Genomic DNA, 27,108 nt, shown 5'->3' on the forward strand with positions numbered 1-27,108 from the left:
TAAGCTTTTACGAATGTGTACATTGCCAAAAGCACAATATTTATACAAGGTTTTATGGTTAAGACCCCTATCTTTAATTTGTGGATTTCAAAAAAAGAAATTATTTTCTCAGTTTGGAAATACAACCTCCCATCTCTTCCACAAAGAAAGATAAAATTGTTTTATAATAACACTATTTTATAAAAATGTATATAGCAGCAAGTGGAAATTTCCTTCTGTGTTGCTTTGTCCATCCCTGTTGCTAATAAGTTTGATCCATCCTTTCTGTTTCCTTGTTTAAACACATACACACAAGTGGAGAGCGGTAAAGGATTCTGCAGAGCCACTTAACGTTACATCATGATAACTTTGTGATAGAATGTTAGAGACAACAGGAAGAATCTCTACTCTCAAATGCTCAAAAGTTCCACGTGTGACTGTTGATATTCTACAAGCAGAAGAGAAATTAATTAAATTTAAGGAAGTTTGAGAAGAGATATTCATGGTGTCATTTAACTTAAATTCAGTCTTAGGAATGAATGTCTGCTCTTGTCGGGACAAGCTGTGGAGATCCTGAGGGATTGTCAGGAATGGGGTTGGGGGCAGATGATAAAAAACAAGGGCTGGGCATCTGCTACCCCCCCCCCCTTACAACACTGGGTAGTGGTGGCCCATTCCCTCAGATACATCTCAGTAACAATGAGTGATTTCTAAACCAAAATATCTTCACAAGCACTCAGACACAACTCAAAAGGCAAAAGAGATATGTGCAGAAAAAGAAGGGACTCAAGACATTGATAGGATAGGCAGAATCTTAAACTGAAAAGAAAATGTATTTTATGTTTGGGGAATATTTTATGATTAAAGTCTGCTACAATTCAATAATTTTAAGGACGTATCTTGTCTGACACATGATACATGATAAATATTTTTATTCAATAAATGCATAAGGTTGGTATTGGTTTAAAATGGCTACCAAGCCTGTTTTTGTGACCACATACACCTACTGAACTGAAAAATGTGATTAGGACTGATTCACTAAAATATTAATATTTGAATTCAATAGAATTGGGCTTTCTGGCTAGTTCGGATTTATAGTTCAGCAGAAGTCTTTGTTTTTAGGTCTCGTCTTGGCCTGAACAGATCTCCAGAAACAGAAGTTTCTCTAGCTTCCCTGTCACTGTGTTGGGACAGTTGGCCATATTAGGCTACAAAGTCATCTGCTACCTTTCTTGGGTGTTTCCCTTCAGGGAAAACTTCAAAAGTGATAATATTAAAGTATAAATGAGTATTTGTTGGCAAATGTTTGCATAGCCAGTTGTTTTATGGTTTTTCATTACCGGCTTTTTCTTGGTTGTCACTGTCCAATAATTACTATAGCGTAGTTTATGCTGATGCTTGTCACTGATACCATTTCTAATAGTAGCATTTTATACCGTTATTAATGTGAAACCACACATTTAAAATATTAATGCCTATTATTAAAATAAATATTCTTTCTCCACAAATTTGACTTCTTGCCTTCTCTCTGTTACGTTTTACTGCCTATTCTTCCCAGGTACTGCCCCCAAACACTACCCTTTAATAAGTATAACTAATGAATCAGAGTCCTTTCTTTCCCAGATAACAAACTGACTCTAACCTGTAGGGTCTGATCTCTTCCCTCTGGTTTTTCTCCATTTATTAGATGATGGGTACTCAAAAGCTATTTACTATTTACCTGAGCTATTTAGGGGAGGAACTACAAAGGGAACAGGCAGAAGGATCTGGAGCTATACTGGTTTCAGAACCATTTTATAAACATACGTGTTTAGAAGGTTAATCTCTACACCCTGTAGGTTTTATTGAATGTTTATTTACATTTGTATATATATATTATGCTGTAAGCTTCAGATTCACCCCTGATGACAGTAAGTGTATACTATGCTTTTATCTATTTCTCATTATTCTCACACAGTGGTAAATTCGTGGGTGTTTTGTAAATATTTGTCAAATTAAAAAAAAAAACTTGAAAACTCTAAAACAGGAGGGTAAAAGAGCTTACCAGCTACTGTCTTGGATAAATTATATGAACTGGAAATATGCGCTCACCTGAAATCAGCACATGTTTATATCACCTGTGTCCCAGGGAAGGAAGAATTACCCATGGTGCTGGCTTGTCAGAACATACCTTCACATTCAGTTTTGGTCAGAAAAGTGCCTGCTCTCCACGGTTTCTGATGAAATCCAGGACAGCACTGATCACAGCTATCACCACATGTGTTATGCTCACATTCACAGCGGGATTTCTAGTCAAAAAATGGGGAAAAAGCATACTTTCAGCATTCTTTGGAACCATAAATGAGGGGCTTCCCCTGAAAGGTAGAATGAAGAGAAAAAGGAAACATCAAGACTATGTACCAAAATCTAAAACTCCCGTCAGTCTGGGAAGGAAGAGGTGCCAGCCTTGGGAGTGGGTATATTTGATCAACACCAGCTTAGGGAGGGAGAGCCAGGCTGGCTCTGGAATCACTGGGCTCAGACATAGAAGAGAGAAGAGGACCAGCTGGAAATAGTCTAGAAGACTAGAATCCCTTCTCTGATTCCTGAGATCCACAGGTCTTCTGGGTGGGATGTATCCATTTTAAGGATTCCCTCAAAGTACAATTAACATTTGGTGTAGGAAGGGGGGAAAGAGTAGATTCCTAGAGGGGCATAGAGGGGCATGGACAGAATAGAAATCTAATACCCCAAGCCTGAATCTCCTGTCTGTGTGTGTTTTGAGTACAGTCTTATTTCATCACATGGAACTGGCCCTCCAAAGCTGCCACCTGATCTCTCAAAGCTTGGGAAATACTGCTCATCAATACCCCTGATAGTGCCCACACTCTGAAGAAAGCAGGATCACAACCTTGCCCAGAAAAATATGCCAGGGGTTTGAATCTTCCCGAGGAGGTAATACTATGATGCATTAGTCAGAAAACTAATACTATTCGAGAAATACCATTTGCATTACAGTTTTAGTAGGAAAAGGAATCTTTACATATGTAGCTACATTCACTGATCTTACTATTGAACACATTTCTTCCATACACTATAAAGTGGATGATTTTCTATTTCACCAGTTTATTTATGACTGAGAAAAACAGATGCTCATTCACCTTCTTTTTTAGGTTATGTTCATTTAGTCCATTGTCATTAATGAAAAATTCAACCCAAAACCATTCCAGCGTTTTCTGACCTGGCGGTTTCAAGCTCTCTTGAATACTCTCTTCCTTCCTGCCCCTGTCCTACCTCAGCCTCCGGTTCCATGGTCATTTAGATTTACTTCCATGTACATTTTTCATTTGTTTGCATTAATTTTTTTGATGAAAATTCTTAAAAGAAAGGGTCAGGTTGATTGATGACAGGAGTTCTTTAAAGCTAAATCATACAGCTGGCTGTCATAGCTAGAAAGGTTTCAAAATATATAGACCAGTTTGGAGCCTTTTTGGAAGAAAACTAATTTGTTTTCTGTTACTGCGATGGCTACCTTCAAAGTCTATCATCCTACCTGCCAGCTCTATTTCACCCTGGCACGGCTTTCTGTTAAGTGGGGGCCTGACACCCATTCACAGCGTCCCTGTCAGCAAAGCTTCTCATGAAGCATTTTACAGTTCAGAGCTTCGTTTTACCAAAGCATCCTATAAATATACATACATTTGTCACTGGATCAAGTGGACAAGCCCTGGCATGACCATAGCAGATGCACATCCCTCCAACCGAAATATCCTTGACCGAGTAGTAATACTGCAAAAAAGCAATCCAGAGAGAAATCCTATTAAGACTACTGCAAGGTGAAAGCAACAAAAGGGAACATTCAGTTAAAAACTTGGCTTTCTGCTTGTATCCTTAGTTTGAAGCACTAGAGAACAACAGAAGGTTCACAAAAGTATCCAGTAACTCCTCACATTGAAATCATAGCCCAGGGACAGAATGCCTCTAATTTATGTTAGGTGGGCATTTTAGAAATTTCTTTCTTACAGACAGTACAAAGGACTGCACAGTACAAATACTCCATGCTGGAGTATTTATTATTGAGAGCAAATTGTTATGGGGCGGGGGAGCAAGGGCACTAATTCTTCATAAAAGTTGAAAGAAAGAAAACCGTTTTTATTATCATTATAGGAACATCAGTGTTCGTGAATCATACGCAGGCTGTTTTACTCGATGGATTTGAAAAGAATCAACAAATTTAGGGAAATAGTGCTCATAACAACACATTTCTTAACCATATTAAGAAGAAAATGAAAATTAATTATAAGATTGATTTAACATAATGTGAGAAGTAAACTAGATGTGCAGAATACTTTTTTTTCATTATTATGTTAAAATATCCATGCAATTACTTTCCTATCTGAGTTAACAGGACTGTTTCTATTTATTTTCATCTACTCAGTTATTTTTAAAAGATCATTTGTAATTACAGAACAGGACTATGTAAAAATTTTACTTAATTTGTATATAGCATTTTATAGTTGTGAGAGTACTTCGTATTACCTTATGGAATCCAAATAACCATCTTATGGTAGACAGTTCTATTATTCCAATTATTTACACTAAAAAAAAACCCCACACATTTAGTGAGAATAAGTAGGTGGACACAAAGTTCCCTGAATACAAATTCCCTTTTCCAATTTACTTCTTTTCTTTACTTCTTTTTAAAATTCTTTTTGTTTTTGCTATTTATGTATAGTATCTTTTATAATATTTTTGTTACTTTATCTTACTTGATATACTTAGACCTCACACTACTGTAACTTGCAAGGGAGTTTAGGTGTAGTTTAGACATAAAAAAGTCTGCTTTTCACTAACTTCATCACCTTATAATACAGATACAAACAGGGATAGTTGCTCAGAAAGCTGAGACAGTAGTTTTGTAGGTGTTTTTAAAATTGGGAAATTTGCTTTAAATATAAATGTGCAATGCTTCATTTCTGTGTCATGAAGAGGAGCTAAAATTCAATATCCTATTTTTATATATTTAAATTTATATGTAGTGTTTACAGAACTTGAGTACTTTCAAAAAAACACATTTATATGTTGAATTTCACTGCACTATTTTAAAGGCTCATGTACAATGAAGTTATAAATAATAGATGTGCACCCTAACCCCTCTCTGCTTTCTGCAAAAGATGATAAAAGGAACACATTTATTTCCATTGATTTTTTTCTTTGATAGATATACTGTCAGGAAAGATTAAATTTCACTTCAAAATTATTCAGTCTTCCTTGGTGTGTATTTTTAAGTCATACCAAAATTATAATTAAACATCTTTTTTTTTAACAAGTGAAGAATCTAAACATTGGTGAAAAATAATGATTACTGTTGCATAAAACAATTAACAATATACTGAAATATAAGACAAGGTAAAATTATTTCAGGTTTGGAAATAAGGGCACTAAAACATCCAACACGTGTTGCATGGGGACAATAAAACTTTAAAAGTTATTTTGCAATGATGGAGAGGTTAGGTGTGAGTAAGTTAAGTAATGAGAAGAGAAAATATGCAAGGGGTACTCAGGAATTGTGAAAAGTACCACCCTTCGGTATTCAGCCAGCCGGTTCAGCAATTTGGTAATTCGTGGCAACCGTCTAACCTTAGTAGGGTCATTCTAGAGCGATGCTTTTTCTCACAATCTCAGTTTCTCCCTACAATCCTCTTTTCTCCTCCGCTGTTAGCATATATTTGTTCTATGGATTTACTGCTGAATTGACTCTCTTGGTAATAGTGTCTTGGCTGTGTAGCAGCATATAAAGGAGATGAGTAAACCAGTGAATACGGTGCGGCATGGATAGGAGAAAGAACAGTTATCACTCATAGCAACTTGGGTTGATCGTCTATGTCATAATCTCTCAAATTCCTGTTTAACACTGGAAAACAACACTTGGTAGCTCCTGCTTTCAATGATCTGTTGAAAGGATGCTATGACCATTTTTTCCTGATATTCAATTCATAAAGGAAAATAAAATAGTATATATGATCACTTTTTTCCTATAGCAGCGCTCTTTTGAACTAGCAGTGCCTTGTGATTCATTAATGAAGCATAAAACTAAATTATTTAATTAGACAAAATGGTCCACAGAACGGTGACATCCATATCACCTGGGAATTTATTAGAATTGCAGTTTCTCAGTTCTGCCCTAGACCTACTGAATCCGAATCTGCATCTCCACATCACCAGCTGATCTATGCACATTAAAGGTTATCAAGATGTCATGTGATGTGTGTGTGTGTGTGTGTGTGTGAGTGTGTGTACTGAGTCATGATATAAAATGTATTTCTTAGTGTACGTTGCAACCAAAAATGTTTCAAAGCCCATTCTCTTCCTGTAGTAACCACCCACCCCCCAAAGCCAATTATAATAGTAGTATGGATTACCCAAAGTGTCGAAAAACTAACTTAGGCCTCAAAATTAAGATAATGATCTAGGCATTACGATCTCCATTGTACCAAAGAGGAAATTAAAGTTTAGAAACGTTAAAAAGTTTGATAAATGTTACACATCTAATAAGTGGCAGAGCTTAGATTTAAACAAAGGAAGGTCTGTGGAATTTCAAAGTCTTTCACTCCTTCACTGAAAGATATCTTTTAAAACTATTTAACAGACAGTTAAAACGATGGGTGCAATATCATTCACAAGTTCCAGTATGATTCATTGTAACTTACTCTTCGTGTGACAATGGGGTCAATTTCTCTTGGGTCTTTGTGAGCAAACATCATCAAATCGGCATTCAAGGTGCGGATCCTCTGAAATCTCAGGCGAATATAGCGGGCGGAGGTAAATTCCAGCAGTTCAGGAGACAGATCATCAGCACTTGGTCTCCCATTGATCAAAGAGATGTGAATCTACGCAAGGTGGGAAATCATTTGACAATTAAAGTTACCAAAAGTTAAATATCTGGTTTTAATTTTTCTTAGAAAAATAAAGTTAAGCTCCCTTTCTCCCAGTCAGTCAGGCAGATACAGGTTCATATTTACTTACTGGAATGCAGCGAAGTAATTGAGAAATTTTATGAATGCTTTAGTACATATACATGCAATTTATTTGCTTATATTTCAGGTGTGTTGTATATACTGCAATTACCCATATTTCTCTGTTCCAAGGCAGTGCATCTACTTGACTTTCCTAGGATTTCTATAAATTCTTGTCAGTCATTCATTTTCTGAGAATTATTGTGCCCTAACATTATTTAAGACTGTAGTATACAGTGGGAAACCAGAAAACTTGGTATAATAAAGTTACAAAATATCAGACAAAAGCAAGAAACCATCAGGAGCTTAATTTTTTTTTATTCTGAACTTGAAAGTATCCAATTATATAGCCTTAAAATATGGAGAGCAAAAATGGACACATTATAAGAAAAACTACACAAATCTCCAAGCACAGTGAGAAATTTCAGTAAGCTGGTTTTTGTTGTTGTTGTTGTTTGTTTTTTAGTAATTGATAGATCAAGAAGGCAAAAAATTTATCAAGGATATAACACATTCTATGAAAAATATACTCTATGAAAATATATTAAAACCTGGACAGGATGGTAATTTTTTCAGGAAAATAATTTAGCACAATTGACACCAGAAGAAATCAAATCTAACCATGTCATTTTCCATGTAAAAAGTGGAGAAAAGGTCAAGGAATTACCCTCCAAAGCTAATTTGGAGGCATGGGGCCCACATATTCTAACAGGGATTTCATGAGAGCAGAGAATTCTAATGCGGAATAAACCATTTGATAAAATAAGAAGTACTTCTATCACAGATAAAGGAATTATTTTTCTAATGCCTAAAGAACTCCTATAAATCAACAAGAAAAAATACCAACAACACAAAAACAGACAGAAGATGTAAGAGGACTATTCAAAGAAAGGGAAATATAAATGGCTATTAAACTTTTGATAAGATAGTGAGCCTCACTCATAACAGAACCGTTAATTAAAACCACTCTAAAAACCTTTTCCAGTTTTTCAGGTTGTCAGAATCCTAAAATATTGATAATACTCCTGGATGGCAAGACTAAAGAGGTACAGCAATCCTCACATACTTACAGGTGTGAGTGTAAAACGGCACAGGCCCTTATGAAGGTGAATTTAGCAATAACTGTCAAAATTACAAATGCACAGAATATTTTACTTAGAAATTCCACTTCTGGGGAATCACCCTACAGATATATATATAGAGAGATATATACATATATATCTATATATATATATATATCACTAATTAACATGAAATTAATGAAATGTACAACTATATTGAATTCCCACCACATTTTTTGGTAATAGCAGAAGACTGGAAACAATCTAATATCCATCAATGTGAGACTGGTTAAATAAATTATACATCTATACAGTGAATTATATGTACCTTACAAAAGAATAAGGAAACTCTCAATATAATGACAGGAAGAACTACTTTCACTTTTTTGTACTTTGTAAATGCATTATTACCTATGCAATAAATCAAATGAGATTAAAATTGTTAAAGAAACTGAAATTGAGTGGTAAGTTTTGGACTGCACACACACACACACACGCACACACACACACACCCCATGTGTACGCACACACAGGAGGCTAAAAAGCAAAGGAAACCATTAGATGAAAAGACAACCCTCAGAATGGGAGAAAATATTTGCAAATGAATCAACGGACAAAGGATGAATCTCCAAAATATACAAACAGCTTATGTAGCTCAATATTAAAAAATGGGTGGAAGACCTAAATAGACATTTCTCCAAAGAAGATATACAGATTGCCAACAAACACATGAAAGGATGCTCAACATCACTAATCATTAGAGAAATGCAAATCAAAACTACAGTGAGGTATCACCTCATACCAGTCGGAATGGCCATCATCAAAAATTCTACAAACAATAAATGCTGAAGAGGGTGTGGAGAAAAGGGAACCCTCTTGCACTGTTGGTGGGAATGTAAATTGATACAGCCATTATGGAGAACAGTGTGGATGTTCTTTAAAAAACTAAAAATAGAACTACCATGTGACCCAGCAATCCCGCTACTGGGCATATATCCTGAGAAAACCATAATTCAAAAAGAGTCATGTACTACAATGTTCATTGCAGCTCTATTTGCAGTAGCCAGGACATGGAGGCAACCTAAGTGTCCATCGACAGATAAATGGATAAAGAAGATGTGGCACATATATACAATGGATATTACTCAGCCATAAAAAGAAACGAAATTGAGTTATTTGTAGTGAGGTGGATGGACCTAGAGTCTGTCATACAGAGTGAAGTAAGTCAGAAAGAGAAAAACAAATACAGTATGGAACACATATATATGGAATCTGAAAAAAAAAAAGGTTCTGAAAATCCTAGGGGTAGGACAGGAATAAAGATGCAGATGTAAAGAATGGACTTGAGGACATGGGGAGGGAGAAGGGTAAGCTGGGTCGAAGTGAGAGAGTGGCATGGACATATATACACAACCAAATGCAAAACAGATAGCTAGTGGGAAGCAGCCACATAGCACAGGGAGATCAGCTTGGTGCTTTGTGACCACCTTGAGGGGTGGGATAGGAAGGGTGGGAGGGGATATGGGGATATATGTACATGTATAGCTGATTCATTTTGTTATAAAGCAGAAACTAACACACCATTGTAAAGCAATTATCTTCCAATAAAGATGTTAAAAATAAAATATGAAAAAGAAGAAAGGAGTCCTGTGCTGGGCTGGGAGCTATTAAGGAACACAACAGTCTGTAAATGCACTGGGAACTGTGACTTGAGGTCACCCACTGGAATTTTCATCCACTTTTGCAAGACAATATATCATTTGTGTTAATTACACTTTTTGACGGCAGAGGCAATACGTGTCTCCATTCCTAACATTCTGCATTTAGATAATCCCTGAGAGAATTTTACAAACTGACTGCCAATAAACTACTGAGTCACTAGAGGAATAAATACAGCAAACTCTGAGATGAGAAACTAATTCTGATGCCACAAAGAATAGACTCAAAATGCTTCATGATAAAAATATGAAATGTCCCAGCTAATTGAACCTACCTTGGATACTTAGTAAAGAATAAATTCACTTAAATCAACTTTTGAGGATGATAAAATACAAGGTCTTCTAAAATAATAAATCTCCAAATATTGACTATCCTCCCCATCTGATGTAGAAAATTTTAAGAGTAAGACAGATCTTGTATATTCCACAGTTCTGGCATCTAACAGGTGAGCCAGAAATGTGTTTAAAGTCAAGTTGTCTCTATTACTTAAGAAGGTATCCATTAAACGGTAAAGGATGAATAAATAGATGTATGAAGCAATTAAAATGAATTCCCCTTACAGATTAATTTTGGCATCCAAAAATTCACCAGTGCCCTTGAATTCATGCTAAATTTCTGTCTTATCAAGCTCTTACTTGACTGCTCCTAAAAATGCTATTTGAAGGGAGAAAATCAGACCATGTCTAGAATTAAGTTTTCCAAAAATTATTAAGGTTTATTTGGCGTTAATGCTATGGTGAACTGTATTTGTGCTATACATGGAATCAGTAAGTGCCTCATTTAAACATACAGGAACTTTAAAAAATGGTGAACATGTTCTCATTTACGTTAATAAACCATATGATCGCTAAAGAAAGGCTTCAGCAAAAGAATACTTCTCTTCACAGCTTTTGTATTTTCATCAGGCTACTCCGCCAAGAGATCTTGTGAGCATAGTTAGTCCCAAGCTGTTTCTGAGACAGAAAACCAGACAGCTGTTTGGCCATGTTTTGTGCAGCTTATTTCCATCAATTTTTTTCCTTTTTAAAAAAACTCTCCTTCCAAATAAATCATAATATTGGATAAGATATTTCCACTGGAACCTCGCTGTGTAATTCCAACTCCACTGGATAGTTTAGCATACTTCCTGATTTCCTGTGGGGTAACAACTGGAGGGTGTCTATCTTCAAAAAGATGAAAAGTATCATTCCTCAAGACCACCACTGTCTTGCTGAGAGGCTGTGGGAAGTCTGTGGCAGTCTAGTGTCTTCTGAAATGACTTCCATTACAGACATGTTAGTGGATACATGTTCATGCTGTCAAAGGAATTTATTCCAACTGAAAATATCAGCCTGATTAACCACCGGTTTTTTAGATTTTAAAATTACACTCTTCTTTGAAATTAACTTTCACAGATAGATAAAGAGAAAAAAAAACTCATGAGAGATCATCTCTTTTTACGACTAAATCAATATTACACTCTACTCATCCAAATAAATTATTTTTATTAGTGTAAGGGTACTATATAAATCATGTTTCCCTTGCAGATGGATAAGATTTGAGGGCCTCTATGGTATTTTTACTTTGATAATTAGAATATAATTTAAAGACGTTTTATGCAGCAAATAATCGAAATTCTAGTATGTATAATGGCCCCTTATTATTATGTTTTTCTATTTATATTACTACCTCTGCTTTAGATTACTGGAAAAGCTATATTCCTAACAGCCTCCCCAATGATAGAAGTTTACTGAGTGGATGGATGGGAGAATGAAGGCTACTTAAGGATCATTAATAAGGATAAGAAACTTTGAAATGAGTAGTGGAAGTGGATGGAGTTGACAACTTGACGAATATTTTAAAATCCCCTTTATCAATCTCTAAGTGTGTCAATGAAATTGGTATAACAATTTGAAAGTAAGGTGACACCAGAGGATAGAACAATAATTTTCATATGTATAGGATGAGATCAGCTATCTATAGGTGTGGTCAAAGAACATGTATGTAAATGAGTGGTTGAGACTTGTGGAACCTCTTAAATCTAATCATGATTAATGTGATATTAATTCAGAGAGGGAGAATAAGATCATAACGATAACTTTAAAAAATGAACCTAATCACTTGTATTTTACCCAGCATGGGAAAAAAAAAGAAAGCATACGTTTGGAGAAAGGGGGTGATCTGTATGAAGCTTAGGAAAAGGTGACAGTGCACCAATTTGCCACTGTGTTTCTAGCACAGCACGAACAAAGGCTCTGACTCTGGCTCTGGGTGGTCAACAGGAGCCTCTAAATGATCAATTTTCAGTCTCCACCATACTTAATCTATTAACAGCATTTGAAACAACTGATTACTCCATTGATTTCCAGGATACCACACTGTCTTTGTTTGCCTCCAGTTACCCATTCCCAATCTCCCTCTCTACTTAATACCTTCTCTCCTCCCTAACTTTCTAATATTGGAGTACCATGGTGCCCAGTCCTTGGCCTTGTCTTCTGTTCTACCCACACTCACTTAGCAATCCCACCAAAGCTCACAGATTTAAGTACCATCTATACTGATGCCTCCCACACTTATATCTCCAGGCTTGATCTCTCCTAAGGTCCAGATACAGAATCCAACTGCCTTCTTGATCCATTTATGCGACTGTCTAATAGGTACCTCAAACTTATATCTCAAACTGAGTTCCCTTTCTTCACCCTCAGTGTTCCCAATCTCATTAAATAATTTTATCCTTTCTATTACCCAGGACGAACAACTTGGAGTCATGCTTGCCTGCTCTTGTTTTCCTTCTTCCTACATCCAACTTTTCTGCAAATCTTGTTGGCTTTACCTTCAAACGTGTTTTATGTCTCCCTACTGCTCCCATTAGCACAGATATACTTTATACCTTTCAGGTCTCAGCTAAGATGTCAATTCCTTCCTTCCATGAACACTTGCATGTCCTGTCTAGGAGCTCTTCCTATGAATTCTCTGAGCTCCACTGTGATCACTGCCTATTTACTTGCTTGTATCTGCTACTAGACTGTAAGCTCAATGAGAGTAGGAACTTTGTCTTATTTACAGTATAGTCTTAGTGATTAATATAGTGAGTAGCATCTAGTAGATTCAATAATTATTTGTTGAATGAGTAAATCATTAACAGTGCCCAAATATTATAGACTGTGATAGAATTTCCAATGAATTAACTCTTTCTTCAAACATTCACAATTTTTGAATTGTGTATGTCATTTAAATTTTGACTTTGTATATATTTCACCTATATTTTTAATTGCGTTTATTGGATGTACATCAAGAATTTTAGCATAAATTTTATTTGACATAATTCAATAAATCTCACTAGAGGTGTAATAATTCAAGTACCTACAAAACATTACAGGCAGATTCCTGTAGCCCCAACATTTGGATAAATCATCCAAAAATTATTTAAGTCACTAATAGAGCCATTTTTGAATATAAAAATAATGCAATATACTTGTATATCCTTAGGTGCCTCAGTATTCCTACTTAACAGAACTGGAAAGATTTTCTTTTCATGCAGAGTGTAGTGTACTGAATTATCTTGGAAGGTCCTTAATAAACATCACACTATCATCAGAAGTTTATAAGCCCAACCAAAACAACTACTATACTTCCATGGTTGATGACTACTGTGCTGCTGGAAAAGTAATATTTTAACATATAAAATGTCAAAGACTGTGAATGACATTAACTTCCTTAACTAATCTATTCCAAGAATATAAGGAAATGTCAGCTTAATGAACTATTTAATAAATATGACTGTATCACTGACACCTGTACCCTGAGCTTAGTCTTAACAGGTCTTTCTGACTCCCATAGTATATCTCCTTTCTGACACCTACTTGGCTCCAATTGCCCCTGAAACTTAGATTGCTTTCCTCCTGTTCTTTAGAATTACAATTCTTGAATTTGTTATTCCTGGATGAAAACTTTTCCTTCCATGAAATATTTACAGAGATTCATCACTGCCAAAGTAATGGTCATTAATAAACTACAGTAGAATAAGAAAATCAGTTTTCTTCAATGAGTATCTGTCATCTTATGTTTTTATTTTTCTCCTCTCTTAGTGAAACTAGTTAAAATATTGTGCTCCAAAGGTTGTGTAGCTTCTCTCTTGGTCAAAGAAGAGAACCTCTCTCTCTCTCTCTCTCTCTCTCTCTCTCTCTCTCTCTCTCTAACTCTCTGTATCAGAGTTATTCAGAGTTATTTAATTTTTTGTACGAATACCAGATTTCATGTGGCAGTGCTTTTTAAATCCTATGGAATTAACATACAGAAAGGCTAAGTGGTTTGGAAAGATTAAAAATAGAAGTAAAGTCTTAGCTGTTTTAGGAGTTCCAATTTTCTCAAAGTTTCGAAATTGGTATGGTCCTTCTTTCAAAAAGCTTCTGGTGGTGTTCTTGCTTTGTACAAGTCAAAGCAATCCAGCAAAGCATTTAATTCTAAGCCCTTTGATCTTAGATTAGTTTCATCTGAAACATGTCCAGATGAGTGACATGTAATCCATCATAACTGAATAGAAGAGCCCACTGGTCATAATGTATGAAAGAAACAATGACAATTAAGTTCCTGAAAGTTTCAAAAAAAGGAAATAATTATTAAATGTAAATAGCTTTTTTCCCTCAAAAAGGACCTTGACACATGACCTCATTTTACATCTCTCTAAAAATTTATAATTATTTTCAAATAATAAGTTTTAAAAGTACTCCAAGTTGTGAATTTTTCATTTATCATTTGTGTTTTTCTTCCTCCCATTAAAGTATACGATATTTGCGTGGATAAAAGAAGAGTTGTCAAAATAGGTTTTCTCAGTCTCTTTTGGGAGCGTCTCATTTAAATTTTATCAAATGCAGGTGTCATTACTAAATCTTTGTGCTGTCCAGCTGAGACTGTATAGGGATATAGATATCATCTGAAATTCACAGCAAGAAAAGAATCTAAGAGGAGTTGCTCCAGAGCAGACCATGAGGGGAAAATCACCAGAAGAAGAATTCTTTCAACTCTCCTCCAACATTTGCATTGCTCCAAATTTCGTTCTGGGTGTGTCTCAACCAAAGATAGATTAAGAGAATAAATCATTAGTTACCTATTCCAACCTCATAGCTATTTCAGAAATTTCTCTGCAATATACAGGAGCTTACTCATAAAAACAATAGTGATTATGATTCTGTACTTACTGGATACCAGGCACTCTTGCATATAATCTGTGTGTACTAACTCAAATAGTATTAACTCACTTAATGCTTACAACAACCTCATGAAATTGGTGCAATTATTATCTCCTTTTTTAAGAAGAGAAAATAGACATTGAAATTTTAACAAGGATGGCTAATTCATATAGCCAAGATGTGTTCTGATTCTAGTCTGACTTCTTTGGCTGAGTTCCTCAGCTCACCATTTCACTACCTCAAAGAACAGGGGTTTAGTAAGCATTTGTTGAATGAATAATAGCTGGTCATCTAGGCTCTATTTGAAGACTTCTAGCAACATTAAGCTCACCACTGGTGAGACAATCTTCTCCATACACGCTCTCCATTATTTATTTGCCTTACTTCCATTCCAAACCTGTCTGTGACTGACACCAGTATTTTAACTTCAATTTCTCTCTATTATCCTGCTCTTGCTCCTCTGGAATTATCTAGCTTGTTCAATTTCCCCACCTCTTGGCTTTTCTTCTTGAATCTGTGTCAGGTTTATCCCACTAGTTTTATCTGTTCTAGACTTCCTTGGGTAAACTGTTTACCATGCCCCAGGTCACCACTCAGGACCCACCCCCAGGTCAGATGGTGTTCAGGCCTCCTGCAAAGGGGCAAGAATGAAGTATATTAAAGCACAGAGGATCACTAAGGCAAGGGATAGCTGCAGACCTCATCAACATCTCCTGGGATTGATCCATATCAGTAGAGAACCTCCTGGTAAATGGAAGCAAAGCTCTACATTAATCAAAATCAGAACCAGAACCTGTCCAAAAATCGAAGGCTAAAGCACCAATCGTTCTGAAAAGAACCAACCCCTAAGGTCTTACTAACATCACAATAAATGAAATTAGTTATGACAGGTTTAGTACTTAAGCATTTTAGTAAGTGAAAACCACGCGCTGATATGCAAAAAAATTAATTTAAACTTTATGGCAAATTCTACTTAGTAGGAAGTACTAAAATCTCAAGTTATAGAGAGAAGGGGAAAATAATGTGCTAATACCAAAAATAAATATCTGTGAAACTAACATGTTCTTCCTTGTTGTGGAGAGCTGTTAGAGACAGTTCCGAATAGAAAAAAAGCAACTGAGGGTACAATGACCTACATTAGTAGGATAGAACAATCAGTACACTTGAAAGACATTTAATAACAACACAAAGGAAAACTTAAGCAACATTTTCCTGTTTTGTTTTCAGTCCCTGTGTGGGAACACTTGTTTAAAATTAAAACAAAATCTTGGAGCAAGAGGTCTAAATACAGTGCCAGATCCTGTGTCATTCGATTGGAACAAAACCTAGATGTGTACTTGAAAAAGAAATGCAGTCGCTCGTTCTCATTCTCTGACTCAAGAGTTCCTCAGAGAGAAGGGTGTGTGTGTCGTGTGTGTGTGTGTGTGTGTGTGTGTTGCAAGTATTTAAATGAAAGCTGTAAAAACACATTAATTTGATTTTTCTCATTTATATAGAATAGCGTTTGGGGATGGTCATTGGCAATCTCAACTAATTTAAGATTCAGAAAGGTTCAACTTCAAACGACATGTCAGATTTTAAATGATCGAGACATATTAATACATACTTAGAGAGGGGTCTGAACATAGCACAAGGTCCTCAAGATTGAGCATGCCCTCTAGGCTTGGCGTATTTCTGATATCTCTGACCTATGTGTGTGCAAGCTGACTGCCGCGTCCCCCACCCTCTGATATGTGTCCCCGGACTGCCCTCTTGCACCAATACAAGGACAGGCTCATTCTTTGAATGTTCCCTTCTTTTGCCACCTTTCTCTCTCTTCTTGTTTTGCTTTCACATTATTAATTTTTTGGTGTCTTCTTCATATCTTTTCTTATTCTCCACTCACCTCTTACGGTTTTTATTCTTGCCCTGCTTCATTTTATTTCATCTTTAGAGTGAAACTGTCCATCCACAGTTGATCAAGTTTCTATGCTTTCAAGTGAAAACATGTGTTCAATTACTTTAAATATGGCCTCTGGCCTAGCTTTGTAAGAAGAAACTGCAGGATTTACCTCTTTAATCCTAAGATTTTTCATTGCACAGAGTAAAAACAATTAATAAAATAAGTTGGTGTTTTTGTGGAACAAAATTTTATACTTAGATAACTGAGGACTTTTTATTTCAGTGGGCTTGTAAATCTGAGTACCGATGAGTCTGTATGTGAGACTACAAAAATGTTTATCCATATATGCTTTTCTAATTTGGGCTAATACCGTTTCTGGTGCTTTGTACGATAGTATGTGTGGATGTGTGTTGTGTGTTCAGATAGCTAATGACAGCTGAAGACCATATATGTTGAAGCAGACTGCCTGGGATCAAAGTCTGGCTCTGCCACTTACTACCTGTGTGAATTTAGGCAATTGACTTAATATCACTGTGCCTCAGTTTCCTCTGTAAAAGGCAAGTAATAATAATAATACCTACTTATTATGCTGCTGCTAGATTAAAAAAGATAATTCATGCAACCTGAATAGAAAATGCCTGGCACACAGGAAAAACTATTAAGTGTTAATGGTTGTTACTCTTGAAAGAGTAAGAAAACTAACACAAACCGTTGTATGTCTCTTTGCTAAGCAGAATATGCTGTCCTCTTTACCTACCAGCAACCTGGACAGCCTCAGGACAATGGAAGTAGTAGTGATAAAGTTCCCACCCACAATGGAGAGGTGAATCTGGAAATACTAAGAATGTTGAACTTCAACAGGAGATTATGTGTCAGGAAGAAAGAGCAGGACCTCTTCCTGCGTTTTGCCTCCTTGCTTATATCCAATTTCACACAAGAATTAAGAGAAAGAATGATCAGAGGACTTTCTAGCTCAAACCCCCTCCAGCTCCATGCTGGGACTATTGTTTTGGGGATGGCTTATATTCCCATCCCCTGACATGACAACCTTTGGGCCTGAGGACAGAGTAGGTGACCACGTGCCAACACAAGGACTGCAGGAAGAGGAGGCTGTAGAATTACCAACATCTGGGCAGTAGTTTGTGAGACGAGAAAGACGAAAAGGAAAAGGATCTGTCGCAGGAAGGGACTCCATAAATGTGCAGTCATACTTAAAATTTCGTTGGAGTCACCAGGTTTGCAACACAGCACTGTGATGTGCACAGATGACTAGATACCATTTGAAAATATCAAGGTTTTAAGGAAGTTTTTCATTTAAGAGGTTAGGTGTTAATTTTACATGCTTTATTGAACAACAAGAACAAATATGATCCATGTCAACAGTAGCCTACGTTCAGGTTCTTACCATTATTCTGTACAGAATTGGACCATAATCATTTATTTACTAGGTTTATAAGATGTTGGCTCCTTGCACCCCTGACATCTGTACAGCACCAACAGATCTCTAGTCCCTTCAAAGAAACAGAATGCACCAAGGGACCTCTCCTCCCACACAAACAGAAGATGAAGTTTTCTGTAGATTGACCGAGTACACAGTGTTCTTGTTCCTTTGCTGGACTCACACTAATAACTGACCACAGGAAGCTGCAGGGCCATGCCCTCAAAGAAGCTCAAATACAGCTCGTGTTGTGGTTAGCTGGTGGGGGTGGGGGGGTGCTGAAATTCAGGGTCTCATTTTCTGCAGGAACCCATGCAGAATAGTGAATATTCAGAAACATTCAAACTTGAGAAAAATGAATAAACGGCTGATTCGAGGTCACTGATCATTATCCTGTTATTTGTTTAAAGTGGATTTTGTTTTGAAACACTCCCTTTTCTCTCTCCTCTGACAAACATGGCGTGAATGAAAGGTAAAGGGAATAAAAAATTTAATCAATCATCTAGAGGCCAGGGTTGAATTGCTTTCTGTTACACATTTGCTGCCAAATTCACAGAATCAGGTTTGTTTTCAATTATTTGTAACATGCTTTCCTAGAAGAATTTATAATAGGCTGTTTAGGGACTGCCCCCCTTTCTATTAATGATAAAAATACAGCTGTTCCTCCTTAACAAAAGAGAAAAGGAGTTAAATTAGAAAATTGTTATGAATGTCACTGTTGGGCTTAAGAATTTTTTTGTTTGTTTCTCCAATGAGAAATGGCAACCAGACTGTTTCATTTCTTTTTGCCTCTTACTATGTTTATTTTCAAAATAAAAAGCTACCATTAATCTTTTTTGAGATAGTTTATACTAATAATACCTATAAAATATTAAAAATAAGCATATGTCATGATTATCTATTGATATGTTGCTTCTGTAGTTCTAACAGCTGTGAACTTCATTCCTTGAAATAAAAGTACACTGTAAGTCCAGTGAATATTCACTGACCAGAATGCAATGCTTCCAGTCTCTCCATTTCCAAAATTACCTTTTCTCTCTCATCACACACTTCCCTGTATCTTTTCTCTAGGCCTCCTGTATCCTGACACTATCAGCATCCCTGCCATCTTCTGTCTGATCAAGTGCTTATTAAAGACATAGACTCATTAATAGGAGATGTCATTCCTTATTAGTTGCCTAGGTATGGCAGTCTTTTGAGAGACACAAGTAAGAATCTCTGAAATCCTACTTATAGGCATCCAGTTGGGCTGATTACCTATGTGGAAAGATGACATACAGACTTTTCTTATCCCAGTCATCTCACTCCATTGCCCAGGCCCAGGGACCACAACGGCCATGCTCCAAAGCCCACCTTTATTCACAATGCACTAGAGCTGGTTTTGAAGAAATATGGGGCCTATGACTGCATTAGTATGGACTGGGGTTTATTTGTAGATTTTTCTGAAAATCTGATCAATATTCATTCCCTTCTCTCCTGATAATCCACCTTCTTTTCTGTTTCTCTTTCTTCTCTATCATAATTAAGCCCTTTCACTGGTTTATCTCATGACCTTTCCATCCTCCAGTAATTTACTTTAGGAGAAATAGTCCTGCCTCTTAACTGCTGCATCTATACCCCAGCTTCTTTAAAGTCCCTTTACTGGGTCTCAAAATTATGTCATATTCTAAATAAAATTGAACTAATTTTCTATTTTAATTTACCACCTTGTTTTTACCTGAATCTCTTACAATTATAAATCCCTATTTTCCTACCAGTAGTATATTTAAGAAATGATGGCACTGACAAAGAGAAAGGAAAACATTCTCTTATAAATATCATTACCAATTTACACAATGTCTACAGAAGTGCACATATACCACCAGCAATACCATTTCTTTTTCAAATAAAAATATAATATGTATGTAGGTCAACAAATTAGTGAATAATTTTAAAATAAGTATTCCAGAGTTCATACATTCAAATGAATGCTGCTCTTTCAAAATACCTATTTTGGAGTACTCTGTTTACAACAATAGTGACTTCTCCTTAATCATTTTAATAGTCCTTGTGTTTTTCTTTATTTCTGAAATTTTTCTTTAAGTGGTAGGAGGAAGACTATTTCAAAAACAAAGGTTATTGGGGAAAGAAAAATAAGTCACAAAAATTAAAGGTCAGGATAGAAATTAAAGAATTAAAATTTGAAATAGAGAAAGGTACAGCTAGTAAAGCCTATGCACATTTTTCCTCCACCACCCAGAATTACAGGGCTTCTTACAGCTCTGGCATTCCTAAAGACTTAACAACGAAGGCTGTTGGGAAATATTAAACGTTTAAGAAAGAAACTGGCAACCAAAGATAGTTTACTGGAGAAATCTTTTCACTCGTCAAATCAAATACTTGTAGCCCACTGAAGACAAATAATCATTCATGATGGAAAGGATTTTACTATGTCAATGACACTTATAAAAAAAAAAAAAACCTTAGAGTTAAAAGAAGAAAACCTGACAAAAATATACACTATGCTTGAACCTTAAATGTAATTTATAATTCTGCCTGCTGCTGTTTTCAGTCATTAATATCATTAAAACACAACAAGTTAAATTAATTTCAACACATTATCATTTTAGTATAAATTCTTTTATAAAATAATATACCTTATCTTTATACATCATTGGATGGATTATGTTAATAGTGTTTTTCTCTTTAACTCTGAGAAGAAAACAAAAATTATGGGTCATCTAAAATGTCCTTCCAGCTTGTAGAATGAGTTGTGTTTGTATTTCAATGAACATCTGTTTGACAAATTGTAATGCTAATTATGATTTATCATTTCCATGACACCAATATCAAGGTAGTAATAAACACTGATGACTAAAAATATTTTTCCATTTCACCCAGATGTTTGGCATCACCAAACTTAGTTTTACAAAAAAAAAATAAATTTCTTGAATTCTGGCACATTATGGTGGAGGGGAACTAATATGAATGACGTGGCGGGTGCTTTTTTTTTTTCTCAATATGTAAAATTTGACTGGCAAGGCTTGTAAGATACAGAAATGAAATTGTACTTAAAAATAAATGTCTTGGGGCTTCCCTGGTGGCGTAGTGGTTAAGAATCCGCCTGCCATTGCAGGGGACACGGGTTCGAGACCTGGTCTGGGAAGATCTCACATGCAGCGGAGCAACTAAGCCTGTGCGCCACAATTAATGAACCTGAGCTCTAGAGCCCGCGAGCCACAACTGATGAGCCCATGCGCCACAACTACTGAAGCCCACACGCCTAGAGCCCGCGCCCCACAACAAGAGAAGCCACCGCAATGAGAAGCCTGCGCACCTCAATGAAGAATAGCCCCGGCTCGCCACGACTAGAGAAAGCCCGTGCACAGCAATGAAGACCCAACACAGCCAAAAATAAATTTAAATAAATAAATGTCTTTCAAAGTTTTACCAATGCAGCCAAAAGCCAGAATGAAAAAATAATTAAGTAATTTATATCATAAATTTTTTTCAAAGCAAGTCTCTAAATTCAGAGTTTATCCTTTAGATCTTATTTCAAGAATGTACCATTGTGAGACATCTTTGAATATATGGCATATAAGATCTGATATGACAATTTGGAATGTGGAGCTTGAAGGACATAAAACAGTATACGCTAGTTTGTTTGCTTTTGTTTAATGTATAGCAACGCTTGGGCTTTTCCACACCTTTCCTGGAAAACCCTAATCAAGTTCTCCTTTGTGAGCCTGGAGCCCCTTCCCCGATACTGTTTTTTTAATAACAAATAACATTTTAGTTTTAATAGTAATCAAATGGAATTAGCAAATAGTCCATTGTTTATTATATAAATCACACTAAGGTCTGAGTGCACGTTTCCCAAAAGATTATTTTTACATCCTGCAACAAAGAGAATACGTAATGCTTGCAGTATTCCTGTGAGAAAACTCTCTGTCCAAAACTGTTGGTTTGCTCTTTGATTTTGCTGGTTCTACCTCATCTCTCTGACCTCTAAAGGTGGAAATGCCTCGGCTCAGTTCTAGAGCTGTTTCTCTTCTTGGTCTTCATGTACTTCCTGGGTGATCTTGTGCAGTCTTACAGCTTTAAATCTTCAAATTCAGACATTTCGGCAGTATTTCTCATCTGAACTCTAGAATACTATTGAATATATACTGTCTATTCAACCTTGCCATAATGTCTAATAGACATTTCAAGTTTAACATACTCAAAACTGAACGCCTGTTCCTCCTCAGCAAAACTTGCTATACCCACGGTCCTCCCTAACTCGCTTAACTGCAGCTCAGCCCTTCCAGTCGTTCATGCCAAAAACTGTAGACTCATCCTTTGCTCATCTCATTCTCTCACACCTAATGGAAAATCCATCAGCAAATCCTCCTTGGCATATCCACTTGGTCAGGAAATCCTATTGGCACTACTTTAAAAATGTATCTTCTATTCAGACAATTTTCACCATCTTCGCTGCTGCCAGCATGCTCTAAGCCACTATCATTTATCCCCTGGAGTATTGCAAAAGTCTCTTGACTGCTCTCCTGCTTCTACCCTCCCCCTCATGTGTTAACCAACCCAACACAGCCGGGGAGAAGGGGAGAAGGACAGGAATGGGGAGGGAATGGGGAATGACTGTTGATGTGTATTAGGTTTCTTTTTGAGAATGTTCTACAATTAGATTCTGATGATGGTTGCACAACTCTGTGAAGATACTAAACACAACTGATGTGTACACTTTAAATTTTTGAATTTTGTGGTATGTGAATTATATCTTAATAAAGCTGTTAGTATAAACTGTGAAGGATATGAGATTTTCGATTTTTACCTTATTTGCAGGGTAACAAGTTAGACTGACAGTTTCCTGGATGCTGGTGTAACGTATGAGACTCCAACAACAGGAAAAAGGGTCTTTATCACTCCGAGTACAGGAGGCAGCATGAGCATCAGCATATTTGATGCCAGTCCCTGAGCCTCACTTTGCCACACAAAGAGATACAATGAGGACCAGCTGATACTGGCGCTCCAGTGGGCTGTGTTACAGATGGAGAACTCTGAGGGTAATGAACCCAAATCTTTTACTCTGGGGGGAGATACCATCCATATCTTTCAAGGCTATAAGCAAACCTGTCCTTGGGTTCACAGGGAGATACTATCCAAGGCTGTTCAGTCTATAAATAGCCTTGAAAAGATAGCCTGGAACAAAAATGATCAATGCTGCTGGTTTCAAAATTTATAACCAATTTATCAAGTTGTGCCATCTGAATTTAGGCATAAGCTTTTTTTTTTTCTTTTTGCGGTCTGCGTGCCTCTCACTGTTGTGGCCTCTCCCACTGCGGAGCACAGGCTCCGGATGCGCAGACTCAGCGGCCATGGCTCACGGACCCAGCTGCTCCATGGAATGTGGGATCTTCCCGGACCGGGGCACAGACCCGTGTCCCCTGCATCGGCAGGCGGGCTCTGTGCCACCAGGGAAGCCCTAGACATAAGCTTTTAAATCTCAACTATTAACCAAAATATAACTATTATTTCAAGAAAACACCACATGAATTGGAAGGTTTTAAGTTGCAGTAATTTAAAAACGGGCATTTATATGCTGATTTCATCATTTAAGTTTCTCTCTTTTAATTCTCAGGGTTAGGAAGGAACTACCATGTTCCTCATTTTTGCAGATGAGGAAACAGGCTCAGAGAGGTTAAAGAACTTACCCAAGAGCAAACAGGTTGATAGTGACAGAGCTGGGACAGTCTGACAGTAAATGTGTGTGGTGGGGCTGTGTGGGTAAGCTGGAGCAGGTAACCCAAGCTGAACACACCTGCCACAGACAAATCCTCTGCACAACTCCTGTCCTGCAAATCCAGAGATCGTTCAACACCCACAAAAACAGAAGTTACAAATGTTCACATAAGCACCACTTGGGAAAAATCAGGTTGTAAACCTCATATATAATTTTGCTTTCCAATGTTCTGTCTAGTGCTACTGGGCCTCCCAAAGATTTCCAAGGGCATGAAGCAAAGAACAGCATGAAGGCATTCTGAGTCCCATTTTCTTGAATTTTCACTTTGGACCACAAGTATTAATAAGGATGTGTTTGCAATAATGAGCACATTTTCCCACTGAAGCACCAGGGAATGAAATCCCGTTGCCTAGGGGAAACACAGAAGTCTGTATTGGTATGACCTCAGGAAAGAACATCTGACAAATAGGGAAGCAATTCTGATATAAGATTTTTTTCAAAACCACATTATAAATGTTGATTGTATAAATGTGATTAGGAGAAAAAAAACATTTCCTTCAATATTCTGTTAATCATATATAAATTATCAGTTGATGTGATGAAAGTATTGCATAGAGTTAAGCTTAAATTTTCATAGGACATTTAGCTGCATATTCAAGTAGAGATTAACTGGTTTAGGAAACTTGTAAGTTTTGTTTATGTGTTAAGGAGAGACCAAAACAACGTTTAGTAATCTTTTTTCACACAATGTTGCGCTAACCATAATTTTGCAATAAACCCAGGAATCAGTAATAATCACAAATTTGATTTTTTTCATGCTGGTCTAAGAAGTGAAGCAGCAAATAAGATATCTTTCCTTTATCTCAACTGAAGCGATTACCTCAGAAGGATTTGAGATTCTAGGTAACTTGTAAATCTTTAATGGCTCAAGGCCTCAGAAAATTGACCCTGGTTAATTTTAATTATAATTTCAAAATATATTATTTACAGTTTGCTACTGCCTTCTAATTTCTTTGATCCACAGCCTTTTCCATAGTTTTCAGAGGTTCCAGATATAATTTTCTTAAAATTGATTTATAATGGTTTTTAGAAGATTTAATCTAGAGCTTCACTAAGAAGATGATTTTATTTTTCTAAAGCATACAATGTCCGGATTTGAGGATATTTGTTAGCACTTCCTTCCAGAGCTTTCAGTTTTTACTCCAGGTGTCATGAGGCTCTGTCAGGTCTAATGTGTAAAGTTCAGGGAGATCTTTGGAATAGCAGACACACCATTGAAAACACATAGAAGATACTGCTAGATAGAGCTAGGATGGAAAGTTGTTACTCTACAGGAATGACTCAGGCTAAATTAAAATATCCAAAGTAAGTAAAAATATATGGAAAACAACAGTATTAAGGAGGTTTGTAATAAAAAACTGAAAGTATATTTGTAGAAGACTCTGAGGTCTTCAAAAAGATAGCAAATATTTTTATTAAATTGGCAAATCTCCCAATTTAACAGCCTAGTAGACAAATTTCCCGAAACAGAACAAGCACTGTGAAGAGGTTGAGTCATTTGTTTTCATAAGTGCTCTGTAAGTAATTATTTCTGAAATCCCAGGCCCACCATTGGTGAGGGACAATGGGGAAGGAGGTTTTCATCTTGCACTCAGCAGGGGCCTCTAGACTAATATGTATACACACCCACGATTACCACAGCACAGTTTGTGCAATTTCACTTCAGATATTGTTAATCATTTCAGCATTCAAAAAGTCTCCTTGAAAAGTCCAGCTAAAGGAGCATACTGATTCACATGGCTGAAAAATACCCTTGCAATTCAGAAGTTATTTTTCATTAAAGGCAATAAGGCGGCAGCATGAGAAGATGTTAGGTGCATTTGGATTCTTCTAGAGTGCTCACTTCTACATTTCCCTGTATATTTTGCCTTTATTCTAAGTCACAGCAAATGCAATAGCCAAAGACTGTGGAGACACTTGAGAATACTCATTTCCTTGAAGAAGATTTCTCAACCAATTGGAAAAGACACGCTGAAAGCCTTAGAAAGATCACTTGATGGAGGATAAATAAGCCTTTAAATAAAATAGCACTAGAGACAAAAGTAAAGTCATCTGTGGAGAAAGGTCTGACTTTGAAGGTCATATAAATATCTAAAATCCAGATGTTATCTTTTCTTATCTTTTAGTAAACATTGTAAAACTGTTTCACTTTTCCTGATTTTTGAATCTGAAATCCCATAATTGATTTTATTCACAAAATAATTATACGTTTTTACTCAGTATGATTCTCATAAAATCTTTTCAGTTCAAAATTTTATTAGTCTAATCATATCAGTTTTTATGTGTGATGATGTTTCATGGCACAAAGCTTATTGTTTTAGATCATTTGAGATTTTTTTCTCCTTTTTTGGATAATAAACTTTTAAAACTTTAAAAATGGTAATCCTATTATGGATTTTCACTAATTGGGTTCAGAAATCCCAAAACATTTAAAACTCAATTTTGAGCTTTACATTACTGTGTCAATGGTGACTCTCTTAAGAAAGAAGGAGAAAGGGAGACAATGGAATTTTGGATATTTAAATAATTTCTTTTGATTTTTTTGAATGTACAAAAATTTGTATCTGAGAGACTCAGGCTCAGACATGCTGAAATCTGCTCTGACAACTTTAAAAAGGCTCTTGACATATTTGACTTTCTTGTGGACCTAGAAGTTTCTGGTTATAAACAGAACTTCTTTATGACATTAATATACGAGTACTGGAAATTATATTTTAAAGTTTTTTAAGTTGGTCATATCACAGATATAATTAGAGCTAATATAAGTGATAATAATACTATTAATAATAATAATTAGCTAATATAAGCTAATATAACTTCTATAGCCCCTAGAAATATCTTTTTATTGGTTATTCACTCAATTCTGTGCCAGTGCATATCAAAATAAAATGTGTATATCCTCTGACTAGTGATTCATATTACTAGATTTATTTACAGAAATATTCGTGGATGAATATAAACATCTTTGTACAAGATGTCCATTACAGCATTGTTTATAATCATTAAAAGTTGGAAATGAAGAACCATCAGTGAGAATATGATTAAATAGATTGTAGGGTACCTACTTTCAAATGAAGTACTGCATCA

At 36.2% G+C, this 27,108-nt stretch overlaps 1 protein-coding gene across 2 annotated transcripts in view; it reads right to left on the reverse strand.

Annotated features, from left to right (window-relative positions):
• The window catches only part of LAMA2 (laminin subunit alpha 2), a 447,101-nt gene that overhangs the window by 339,081 nt on the left and 80,912 nt on the right, over nucleotides 1-27,108 (reverse strand). For both annotated transcript variants that reach the window (XM_027086788.1, XM_027086780.1), the window contains exons 4-6: nucleotides 6,669-6,848; nucleotides 3,658-3,747; nucleotides 2,150-2,267 (exon numbers count right to left, since the gene is read on the reverse strand). In XM_027086788.1, the coding sequence (XP_026942589.1) occupies nucleotides 2,150-2,267; nucleotides 3,658-3,747; nucleotides 6,669-6,848 (388 nt within the window). The remainder of the gene's footprint in view (nucleotides 1-2,149; nucleotides 2,268-3,657; nucleotides 3,748-6,668; nucleotides 6,849-27,108) is intronic.

This window comes from Aethalodelphis obliquidens, unplaced genomic scaffold, assembly GCF_003676395.1.
Source record: "Aethalodelphis obliquidens isolate GAN/ISIS:26980383/991018 unplaced genomic scaffold, ASM367639v1 scaffold3, whole genome shotgun sequence".
Taxonomy (NCBI): domain Eukaryota; kingdom Metazoa; phylum Chordata; class Mammalia; order Artiodactyla; family Delphinidae; genus Aethalodelphis; species Aethalodelphis obliquidens.